Below are 12705 nucleotides of genomic sequence, written 5' to 3' on the forward strand. Positions count from 1 at the left end.
TTCAGATTGGATTTTTAAAACAGTCGTGCTGGCCAAAGTTGTCTAAAACGAACACTCTAGTACAAAACTCAAAACTACTGGCTGAGTCACTGCCAGGTTGCGACTCCACGTATGTGTAGGCTCATTATCCACTTCTCACCGGTTGCCCCAAGCTGCTGCGGATCCTCTGCCACTTGGGACTCACGGAGCGACGAAGTAGGTCCCACTTTTTGACGCGCCTGGCGAGGGCGCAGTTTCCCTCGCTGCGCTTCTGCCGATGCTCCCCAGATCTCCTGGGTCAGCCACTGACTGTATCTGGGAGGGCTTAGCGCCGGTTACTGGCTACTGCTTATTTCCACCAGAAATGAAGTTCTAGCATCTGGACTTTCTACTCCAGGGCGATTCGTGGCACAGTCCGGGACAGGTGCGGTAACAGAAAGTAGTGCGCGCTGGGAGCAGGGGATCCAGGCCGGATACCCAGTGGTGGGCCGGGCTGGTCGCAGGGGAGCCCCGCCTCGTCCCGCCCACAAGGCCCTGCCCCCGCGATCTAGAGTTTCAGCCCGCGCTCGCACTGGGCACTGAGTCCCGGGACTCCGGGAGAGCAGGCTTGGACACTGCATTTCTTCTGCCCGAGCGGGACATTACTTGCGCACTAGAGTCCAGATCCCCTCCCACAGCCAGCATAACTTCTCCTACCCGCACCCGCAGAAGCCCCTGCAGCTGCGGCCGGAGCCAGGGCGTCCTCACCCTGAGTATCCTGGGGTCCTGCGCTGGGGAGCGCGTTCCACCTCTGCGTCCTCTTTGCACGCCAGGCGCGGACAGAAAGAGCCTGAGCTCGAGTTCTGGGCACTATGCCCCGCGCCAGGTGCAGAATGGAGGGCAAGGCGCTGCTGGCCATCGCTCTGTGGCTCTGCGTGGAGACCCGGGCCACCACTGTGGGTAAGGAACCCACTCAGTAGGAGAAGGCGGAGAGGTCGGGTGCGGGCGGTGAGATGGGCTGTGAGAAGATCTAACCTGGAATCAGACAGCCAGAGAAATTGGAAAGACTTGACACGTTGGGGTCTTTCACTTACCCATGAGGGAAACTGAGGCTCAGAGACTGGCCCAAGTTTACTCAGTTTCCTGAGCCCTAGTCCAGTTCCCTTTCCAGGACTATGGTATCTTACTGGGGCCTCGCCAAGAGCTTGTCCTGCGGAGCCGAAACACCCTCGGGCTCTGGGGAGGCAGGAGTGGGAAGGCGCCTTGGGCTGGCGGGCTGGAGGTGCTCCCGCAGGCAAGAACAGGCGGTGAAACCTTGTTTGTGCACGACATCCTGAGGGGAGCGCAAACCTGGCTGTCTGGATCTCACAGTGCTCTGCGGTCCCTGAGGGAGTGGAGCAAGGTCTCCGAGGCTGCTGCTCCCTTTGAGCTCGAATACACACGCGCACCTATCCGATGAGGTGGGGTCCAAACGGAGGGAGACTTTTTTTTCTTCCTTGGTGCAGGGTGACACTTTTCTAACACAGAGAAGGGTAGGACATTGGGGCTCGTCCGCAGGTCTGTGATAGGTTCCCTAAGTGTCTCCAAGAAACTATCAACTTTTTTTGTGCAAAACAACTTAACATCTTACGAAGTTCTTTAATCGTTTGCTTAAGAGAATCGTCAAAATTCAGGTCTGCAAACCTCTGCGGAACTTAGCACCTAGTTCTAGAAGGTGCTCTCCTTGTCCCGTAAAATTTCCTCTCCTTTAGATTAGAAACACACAGGCTCTTGGTGTTACAGCCCTCCCTTCCTCCTCCTCCTCCTTCCTCTCTCTCTTCTTGCTGTCCTCCTCTCCCTCTCCCTTTTCCTCCTCCTCTGTTCCCCTCTCCTCACTCTCATTCTTTTCTGTAGCTACAGCTTTCCAATTTCCAGATTTCCATCCTTTGGAGGGTGAGGAAGGGGACAGGGTGCAAGAAAGGAATAAAAACCAAAAAATTCCTTATATCAAAAGAAAAGAATACTTCGTCTTAAAAGACACTGGCACTCACATACAGTACCAAGATCATCTGTCAGCAGTTATTGAATTTTCTTAATAATGACTTGGTTCACTGGGGCCAGCTCCACCATGGACACTCATTTGTCCCTGACAAGACCTCCATGCCTCACTCTCCCCCTTTCTTGGAAGAGAATGAAGGTTTGGAACATGTGGTTGTTCTGTATTCCAAAAAAAAGTGAGTGGCTTTAAAGCCTGGGGTGTTTCCTAGTGCAGCAGTGGTAACTGTGATCTGGTTGCCCTGAATATAATGGTGAGGTTGCCCTTTTGGAGTGTGCAACTTGCTTAATTGGATTGGGCTATAATTGGTGCCATCGAATTCTAGAGACAGAGCCACTGTTGTTTTTCCTGCCTGTCTTTGAGCTGGAAGGGTAACAGTGCACAAATTAATTAATATTGGTTATGGGATTTGGACATAAAAGGGCTTTTTATTGAGTAGTAGCATATGTACCTCTTATAGTCATTTTATTTAGAACTTTCTGAAGAGTAAGACTCAAATTTGCCAATGAAAACAAATGAAGCTTAATGGAACCGGAAAAAAAAAAAAAAAAAAAAAGAAAAAAAAAAAAAGGAAGAAAGGAGTCTTGGTCTACAGAGATAAATCTGAATTTATTATTGATAGCTTTGTTGAATAGATTTTTTGTTGTAGATAGGGCTCTAGAAGAGTATGGTGATGTCTTGGCTGCCTATGAATGAAGAACATGTCTTTAAAAAAATTACATAGCTAATACGTCTGGAGTATGAAATGATCTGTGGCAGTAATTTATGAGAGAACCTAAAGAGTATCTTGGGGTTGGGAGTGCAGTGTGGTAGTAGGGTGTTTGCCTAGCATACATGAGGCCCTGGGTTTGATCTCCAAGACTACAAAAAACCAACAACAACAACAACAACAACGAAAAAGACCCCAAATCTTTTACTTTGGTGGTGGAGTGGGCATAACTTATTGAGCAGCCAGTCATTTTAAAGTGTTTAATTTCTCACACAAATGTATTTAATTAAAGGTTTCTTTCTCATTTGGATCCTTGTGTGAATTGTGTTAAGTTAGTGTGTCAAGGGGAACTCCCTTATTGGAAGATTTTCTTTTGCTCTTAAACACTTTGCTCTGTTTTGCTTATATTGGAGACAATTATTTCCTTCATGTTGCAGAATGTTATGCTAATTAACAGACTGTCCATGACTAGGTACATAGCTATCCAAGAGTGGTCCTTAGACCTTCTACGTTAGGATCAACTGAAATGCTTTTACAATGCAAATTTTATAAGTCTAGGAATATCATAACTCAGTATGAAGTTTAAGAATCACTGCCCCAAATACAGGTGAACACTGATGTCAATTAATTTCTGAGATTAATTGATCTAACTTAATTTCCAGTGCTTTTTTCAAAATGTTATTGTTCAATAAATCCACAGTGATGTCAGCAACCTATTTTGCACATCTGTATGGGTGTGAGAAAGTGTGCTATCAGTTGCCCATTTTACCTCCAGTTGTTCTTGTTGGGACCACAGATTCAGTGCACTGAATATTTCTACTGGCTGTTTACTTACACTCTCTTTATTCATACTGTTTCATACTTATTCATGTTTGTTCATCCTCACTTATTTTCCCATCAGTCAATGACAGCGTAGGCCTAGGGAGTCATTTGTCCTTAATTGATTTGAGTTAGAAAGCTGGGGTGCTTGCCCAGTGTCAGTTACTTTTTAAGCTGATACCTTAAAGATCTTGATATCCATTAAGCGCCTAGCAGGGCGGACAGTTTTTCTCTGATGCTTTTCAGCACCTGCTGGCTTTTCACCATTAATTGACAGAGAACTCAGTTACCTTGGTGTGAAGTGACCCACAGTGAAGAATATGTCCTGTGGTATTTTGCTGCCTCCTCAGCCTTTAGATAAATACAAGTTTACAGGTTTGAGTTCCAAACTTGGTGTCAGGGTAAGCTTAGAGCTTTGATTAATAAGTTAAGATTTCCCACTTAGAGTTTATTTGTATTCCATTAGTTTTAGTCCAGCTCTCTAAGGGAAATTATATTAATATGCATGTGTATGTGAAATTGGGAGATGTTTTCTCTTCCTGAATTCCTCTGCTTCCATTTTAATGTGTGATCTTCATGAGCCATTATTTCAACTTTTGAGGTCCAGTTACCAGAGGAAGTGCACTAAAAAATTGACAAAGGAGAATGTGATGGGGTCATAGACACTCTCCCACCCGCTTCAGGGTACGTAGATAAGCTATATAGAAATCCCTCCAAGTGGTTTTTCATTAATCAGCGATTTGGTCAAATGTGTACATCCTATGTTTTATAAGAAATGTCAGCGGGTCCTTTCCCAAGGGACTGAGATCATCCGATGAAGGTTCATTTGGTTTCAATGTCCCATATCCTTTTGTAAGACCTTGAAGTTGGCAGTGCAGGAAAACAGGAACTCCACCCTAGCTCCATGAATTGCAGAACTGTTGTGTTGGTTTATGACCATCTGCCCATTCTTCCTGTTATGACACAGCTTGTGAACTTTTACTGAGAATGGTGAAAAGCAAATCCCAGTTTCATACAATGAATTGCTGAAGAGGCCTTTTAAAGTGTAGAGTATGCATTGTTTATGGAAGGTGTTTCCTATTGGGTCTAACTCAATGGCACCTACATTCATTTATTTAATTTGTTTCTAGGTTTGCCTAGTGTTTCCCTTGATCCACCCAGGCTCAGCATACAAAAAGACATACTTACAATTATGGCTAACACAACTCTTCAAATCACTTGCAGGTAAGGATTCATTTTAGATTAAGATATCCTGTGTTGAAGAACTTATTGTTTATTGAGGGAAAAACAATTTCCATTATAGCAGAATTATAATAGCATTATAGTAATTGTTCATCAGTTATGAGGTTTCTAAGCAGTGACGTAATCATGAAACTATGACAAAGGTCTCTTCTCAAGAATTATGTACAATTTTGCTGGTATTTTTTCTACTACTCTTTAGCATGCACGTATACACCCCCGCCCCCCACACACAGAGGTCAAAAACCAATATAGCACCTGGCATACCGCATAAATGAGGTTTGAGGACATAACCTTATAGGATAGAATTGAAGAAGTAAGAGTCATTATTTATTTTACTCAGTATGGCTTTTGGATATCTTTTAGTTCTTTGTAGGAACTTTATTTCATGAAAAAATTCTGACTGTAGTATCAGTTTAACATTAAGCCAGTGATATTATTGAGTGCATGTCCTGCGCAGGTCACGGACTTCATGCTCTGGCTTGCTGTTCTGGAATGTCTCTCCTCCCACTTGCCAGCAAGAAGTCATGCTATTGATTTTTGATAACTGCAAAAACAGATCTCTTGGATAAGAAAGGGCTTTAAATTTTGTTTTCTAACTAGAAAGCAAGAAAAGAAAGCTAGAAGACCTTGGATTGAATGTAGTGATCATTTACCAAAGACCCAGAGGCTTCTCAGGACTAGTATGCTTTTGGCAGAGAACATGACAGATTAAGGCAAGGTTGCTCTCTGACAAAGAGTTCTGGGCTCCACAAAGGATCTTGGGCAGCTAATTGCCATTGCTCCATACTTGCAGAATACCAACCAGTCAACAGAATGACACACATCTGTTTTAGATTGCAGAGCAGCAAGGGTATCCCCCTTATTCAATGGAAGGTCCCTACTGCCCATTCTGTGGGAAAAAACATAGTAGCAGGTGCTGCTTCTTTAGCTTTGCTAATTCAAGACATTCTCCAGAAACAAAATTATTTAAAATCCACCAAGATTCTACACTCCTTTTTGCAACTCTGCTTGAAAATTCCTTAGAGTCTGAAAAAGCTGTGGAATATGTTAAAAGTAACTTCATTGATATAGCTGCAATCTCATGGGGTTTTATGGGGTTTTGGAGTTCTTTGAATAAGGTTATGTTCTTCTTGATGTTAACTATTTTCTGTGGGGTCTTGCAGAGAAATGCTATGATAAAATTAATCTATGCTTCAATGTAGTTTTTACTAGGTCCTTACTAAGGTCCTGATCAGCCCTCGGTTCCACCTCCGTCCTTCCTAAACTCATCTCTTACTTTCTGCTTTGCCCACTCTTAACTGGTTACTCTTTGCCAGTAAAGGTAACTTTACTGTTCCCTCTGCCTGAAATATCCTTCCTCTCAATTTTCATATGGTCAGTTTCATCAGGCCCCTTCCCTCCAGGACCCTTTGTGCTCTCTTGCTCTCTCTCTCTCTCTCTCTCCGCCCCCTAGTTTCTGTATTTTTTGGCATAATACTAATCCGTGTTTTATACGATAAACTTTATTTTTTAAAATTGACTATCTCCCACTAGACTAAGACTCTATAAAGACATTGATTTTCTTTTTCATGTTGCTGGGGTTTGGACCCAGAGGCTTATAGCCTTTAAGCAGGGACTTTACCACTGAGCTTCCCCCATCCCTGAAGGCACTGATTTTTGCCTGACTTATTTGCTGCTATAACCTCAGTCCTCAAAAAATGATTTACACATAGTAGATGTTCAATCAATATTTGTTTAAGGAATGAATGTTTGAACTAGTTGAAAACTCAGGACTCTTGATAGCTGATTCCTGAAGCTAAGTCTATGGCCTTTTGTCATATGTCAGTCCAACTTGTTATTGGTAGAAGGCTCTGAATCTGTCTGCAAGGAGTTTATGTAAATTTGAAGAATTTTTTTGTTGTCTTAGAAGCAGCCTCATGGTGTGACACTTCCCGTCAATATCTTCTTGGAATTAATTTTTCAGGGGACAGAGGGACTTGGACTGGCTTTGGCCCAACAGTCAGATTGTCTCTGAGGAAAGGGTGGAGGTGACCGAGTGCAGTGATGACTTCTTCTGTAAGACACTCACAATTCCAAAAGTGATCGGAAATGATACTGGGACCTACAAGTGCTTCTACCGGGACACTGACGCGGCCTCCGTCATCTACGTCTATGTTCAAGGTGAGTGATGGCACAGAATTCATTTCCCACGTTAATTTTCCAGTTATAAAACACAATAGGCACAAAGAAGAATTGAGTCCAACAAAGACTTGCTCCAAAGGCTGATTGCCAAGCGGAATCTACAAAATTCTTCTCTCCTGGGGCTTCCTTTGAGAAATGACTCACTGGTTGGGTCTGGAACTTGGGCCACGTTTCATTGCTTTTGCCCAATTAGTTCAACTCTGATCTCTGTTCCTATGGTAAATCTGTGTCCCCATTGTCTGTGGAGCCTCATAAAGAGCCTTCTGGTGTTTGAGGGAAAAAAAGCTGAAATCTTTGAAATCAAGAAAGCTTGGAGGGTGAATTGGAGCGAGGTTTCTGTGGTGAGATAGGTTATCTACAGCAGGGTAGGAGATTTTCACAAGAATGTATAGGAAAACAGCCGAAGATTCTGGAGTATTTTTGTACATAGGGGCTTTCTTTTTCCTACTTACACTTTATAAAATATAATTCACATACTGATGTGCAAACAATGACTCAGCCTCAAAGGGCCCTGTGAGGACAGCATTTCTTTTCTTTTGTCATGTGATCTGACAAAATTTGCACTTTGGAACCGACACCAGAGACTCACCTTAGTGTCCTTATAATGTAAAATACAATGTTTCGTGTATTTAGCATTTTAACACAAATTATGCTATCTTTTATGTTGTAAAAATCGGATACTACCTTAATTTTCTTGCGTCCTAACTAATGAGATACCTACGATACTGTATAATTTTGAAGAATGTAAGTGTTGCATCATATTTTGTTTGGCTATACTAAGTACTTTTTCTTTTCAGTGAAGGATGAATTTTACTTATCTGTGTATATGCAACTTTACATCCCAGGGGATCTGAGGCAGATGAACACGACTTACACTTTTTCCCAGAAGTGACTTTTACAGGACAGGAATTTCTCAGCTTTGGGAAACACTCTTGCATATCTTCACTTACATCTCTGTGGTGCAGTGTGATCAGTGCCATGGAAGAGTGGAGACCACATCAGAATAACCTAGGTCACTCCTGCATTGCACAATGTTTGAGAATGATTTTTTGCTCAGGGTAAACACAGTCCAAGATAGTGCCCTCCTCCTCCCCTCTGCAGGATTTGAAAGAGACAGGGCTCAGATCTTGGAGCATTTCTGGCTCCTTTTGATCTGGCAGTCTTGGGAGATGAGGCTCTCTCAGAAGATTGTAAGGATTTCCTGCTTTCGGCCTGTCTGGAAATACTACAAGACGAACCTCTCCCATTATATCTCGTTATTTCCTTCTCCCCAAGTCAGGAAACCTGGAGACATGTGAAGATGCATTTCATGAGTTACAGTAAATATTTTATTTTGAAAGGGTGGGTGGTTGTTTGGGTTTCTTTTGTTTACTTCCTATTTTTCAGTTACTGAAAATAGAATTGATTTACTGAATAGCTTTAGTCTTACATCAAAGAGTTAATTTAACTTCCAAAGGTTTGCAAGTCATGTAATAGTTTTCAACCTGTGGATGAAACGTAGGTGATATTGAAAAATATTGATTCCCAGCACTATTTTGATACTACTTGTCTTTGGGTATACCATTCAATTTCACTTCCTGTTTCAACTTAATGTTCCAAGTTGAGCTATCTAAGGTTTTGGTCATGAAGCTTAACAATGGGAGAGAATACACTGAATTTAGTATTCCCTATAGACAGGTCTTTAATGTGCCCTGTGGTCCCCACCTTACTTCCTTAGTCTTTTGACCCCATTCCTTCCAGCAGTGGATGGAGCCAGGAAGTAGGCCCTGGCCTCCTGAGATAATGGCTATGGCATGTGGTGGGCTAGATTGGCTGCTTTTCTGTGCTTTCCAGCTGGGAAGGAAATCAAACTTCTGCTGTTACACAGAATAAGCTGCTTTTCTTCCCTTTGGTTCAATTAACGCTTTCTTCACCTCTGAAAATGCTCAGTCAGATGTGTTGGGCATAGCAGGATGAAATGTTATCTTTGAGCTTTCAAGCATCATCGTTCTCTCTAGGGAATGGAGTAGGTTCCCTGTACAGCATTAACATCATATGAATAATGTCTGAGTGACATTAAAATCTTTTTTTTTTTTTCTCAGTCTCTGACATTGTGGCTTTTCAAGTATTTGTTATTGGAGATATTAATAACTGCTGAATCTTAAACTAAATGTAGTAACTATTAAGCATTATTTTATAAAGACTCACCTCTAATCTTCACAATCTTAAAATGCCATATAAAGTATTTTCATGAATAAAAATCACTACCTACTTTCTGTTAAAGATCTTAAGTTGTTTTCATGGCATTTACATTATTTGCCTAAAGAGAGAAGATAGATTTTTCTTGACATCAGTAAAATGTGTAGGTAAAGCATATAGATTTAGCTTTAAAATTTAAATTAAATAGCCTTCTTCATTTTGAAAAAAATTATAGTAGTCTGTCAAAATACAGAACTTATAAATTATATTCTACTTGTTGATGTTCCTTGTGAAAAGTCAATCTCATTTTTAGAGATTTCAGTTTTTTTACACATGAGCTTGTGCACATGCGCGCGCGCACACACTTATCTTTGGAGCCAGGTATCTCCCAGCAGATTAACGTGTGGACAGTGTTGCCAATGTGAAGTGTCATTTCCAATCATTCACTTACTTGGTTGGAGTTTATGAACCTGAAAAGTTTATGAGCTTTTCTTCCAGTCACTCACAGTTGAAATTGCATTTTCTTCTAGATTACAGGTCACCATTTATTGCTTCTGTTAGTGACCAGCATGGAGTTGTGTACATTACTGAAGACAAAAACAAAACTGTGGTGATTCCCTGTCGTGGATCCATTTCAAACCTCAACGTGTCTCTTTGTGCAGTAAGTTATGTCTTTTCTGATCATCTCTCAGGTTTTCATAATTTCAAGCTAATATTAAGATGGGTAACCCATTTCCAGTAGCATACCCACAAAGAATTTTAAATAATTTAAATTTAAAGAATTTAGAAAGAGTCAAAATGACAATGAATAACAAACTAACTTGTATTCTTAAAAATAAGATGAATTTAGTGATCACTGTCCACGGCTTTCACTTTGGGATTGCACTGAATTAAATATTTAATATTTCTCTTTGTTACCCAGAGGTATCCAGAAAAAAGGTTTGTTCCTGATGGCAACAGAATTTCCTGGGACAGCAAGAAAGGCTTCACCATTCCCAGTTACATGATCAGCTATGCTGGCATGGTCTTCTGTGAAGCAAAAATAAATGATGAAACTTACCAGTCTATTATGTACATAGTTGTGGTTGTAGGTAAGAAGACATTTCCTTCCCATGTTATTAATGTCAGACAATAACGAGTGGCTTTTTGCAGGAAGCTTCTGGAGATTAAGGTACAGGGTGAAGTACAGGGACATTGGCAAATATATTAACTCAGGATATGGAACTGGGCAATTCATTACAACTACCCTTCCCTATCCTATAAATTCTTGTGCAATTGAGTTCTTCTCCTTTCTTATCAACACCAAGAATGAAAAAGAACGCCAATTCAGAGCACATTTTATGAAAAATTCAGTATTTGAAGCATTGCTTGGCATTAGTTCTTTTAATTGTGTCTGTTTTATGGAAAATTCAACAGTTTACTAAAGCTGATCCCATTGGCCTAGATTTTTATTTTTTTATTTTTATTTATTTTATTTTTATTTTTTCATTGTAAACAAATGGGATACATGTTGTTTCTCTATTTGTACATGGAGTCAAGACATACCATTTGTGTAATCATAAATTTACATAGGGTAATGTTGTTTGATTCATTCTGTTATTTTTTCCTTCCCCCACCCCTCCCACCCCTCTTTTCCTTCTATACAGTCCTTCCTTCCTCCATCCTTACCACCCTCCTTATCCCTAACCCTAAACCTAACCCTAACCCTAATGCTAACCCCTTCCACACCCCATTATATGTCCTCATCCACTTATCAGCGAGATCATTCGTCCTCTCGTTTTTTGATATTCACTTGTCTCACTTAGCACGATATTCTCCAATTTCATCCATTTGCCTGCAAATGCCATAATTTTATCATTCTTCATGGCAGAGTAATATTCCATTGTATATATATGCCACAGTTTCTTTATCCATTCATCAATTGAAGGGCATCTAGGTTGGTTCCACAATCTGGCTATGGTGAATTGAGCAGCAATGAACATTGATGTGGCTGTATCTCTGTAGTATGCTGATTTTAAGTCCTTTGGGTATAGGCCAAGGAGTGGATAGCTGGGTCAAATGGTGGTTCCATTCCAAGCTTTCTAAGGAATCTCCATACTGCTTTCCAGAGTGGCTGCACTAATTTGCAACCCCACCAGCAATGTATGAGTGTACCTTTTTCCCCACATCCTCGTCAACACCTATTGTTGCTTGTGTTCTTGATAATCGCTGGCCTAGACTTTTATATCCACTGGATTACAACATACTTGAGATCCTTGAAGGTGGTGCTTTGTAAATCTCTGTAAGCCATTTTCCTGAGAGCGACCAAGTATTTATCGATGAGGCCCTTAGGGGAAAATGATGTCACACATTTTGCGTCACTTTCAAATAAATTTGGGCCAGGTTATAGGCATCTTTTCCCTCTCACTTTCTGTGTTTTTAATTTGCTTGCTCCAGGGTACAAGATTTATGATGTGGTTCTGAGTCCTCCTCATGAAGTGGAGCTATCTGTTGGAGAGAAGCTTGTCTTAAATTGTACAGCAAGAACTGAGCTAAACGTGGGGCTTGATTTCAACTGGGAATACCCTTCTTTGAAGGTAACACTAACAATCCAAAGCCAGACCTCTAAATACTTTGATAATAAACCCCAACAAAATCTCGTTAAGAGATAGGGCCCTCTCTGGCCAGATAAAATATGAGGACCTTAACACACACACACACACACACACACACACACACACTTTAAGTGCATTGCAGAACATAACAAACCACACAAAAAGATGCAGCACTAAAAATTCTGCTCCACTGTGCTGTAATCAGACTGAATATTCATTTTCGTTAGGTGGTTGCTTGCCTCCCGCTTTAAGGAATTCTCCTTAAAGAGACACTTCCCCTAAAACAATGGTCACTTTTACTTGTGTTTCTGCAATCCATGGGCATCTCCTTCTCCCGAGGTGGGATTTTTTACATCCTAATTCAGTTGCTTCCATTTATTTCTCCTGAATCCAAATGAATTTGCTGTCTACGTGATGTTAAAAGCCCCTTTACTAACATTAAATAGTTAAGCTTGATTTCTTGGGCCTCTTGCAGCTGTTGGTTAATGTTATGCTGGGCTTTTGAAGTTTAGGAAACTCCTTTTTTTCAGCATCAGCATAAGAAACTTATAAACCGAGACCTAAAAACCCAGTCTATGACTGTGATGAAGAAATTTTTGAGCACCTTGACCATAGATGGTGTCACCCGGAGTGACCAAGGGCTGTACACCTGTGCAGCATCCAGTGGGCTGATGACCAAAAAGAATAGCACATTTGTCAGAGTCCATGGTAAGTTGGCATCTCCTTGGGAATTATGCTCTAATGCTATACCTAGAACAGTGAGATAACTGAAATATATTTAGGTCACCTGAAGATTCCTCTTTTGTTCTTTTAGAAAATACTTTTGAGCTCTTGCCATGGAGGATATATGACCTAGAGGTCAAGAGCATAGTTTTAGAGTCAGGATTTTGGATTAAAATCCAAATTTTAAAATACAATGAGCTAATATTATAATTGCTTACTAAATATTGCTTGTTATAGTTAATTGTGATTATAATTATTACTACAAC

At 41.0% G+C, this 12705-nt stretch overlaps 1 protein-coding gene across 2 annotated transcripts in view; it reads left to right on the forward strand.

The window, feature by feature from the left end:
* Positions 1 to 541: 541 nt before the first annotated feature.
* Positions 542 to 12705, forward strand: part of KDR (kinase insert domain receptor) — a gene marked incomplete at its 3' end in the record, with an annotated part of 44367 nt that continues 32203 nt past the window's right edge. The window contains exons 1-7 of one of the 2 annotated variants that reach the window (XM_079153739.1): positions 542 to 918; positions 4652 to 4745; positions 6727 to 6923; positions 9653 to 9783; positions 10045 to 10213; positions 11559 to 11698; positions 12247 to 12424. In XM_079153739.1, coding sequence (XP_079009865.1) covers positions 831 to 918; positions 4652 to 4745; positions 6727 to 6923; positions 9653 to 9783; positions 10045 to 10213; positions 11559 to 11698; positions 12247 to 12424 — 997 coding nt within the window. In that variant the 5' untranslated portion in view covers positions 542 to 830. The remainder of the gene's footprint in view (positions 919 to 4651; positions 4746 to 6726; positions 6924 to 9652; positions 9784 to 10044; positions 10214 to 11558; positions 11699 to 12246; positions 12425 to 12705) is intronic. The other variant, XM_079153738.1, reaches the window with a different exon arrangement.

Source organism: Sciurus vulgaris (assembly GCF_902686455.1).
Source record: "Sciurus vulgaris genome assembly, chromosome: 9".
Taxonomy (NCBI): Eukaryota; Metazoa; Chordata; class Mammalia; order Rodentia; family Sciuridae; genus Sciurus; species Sciurus vulgaris.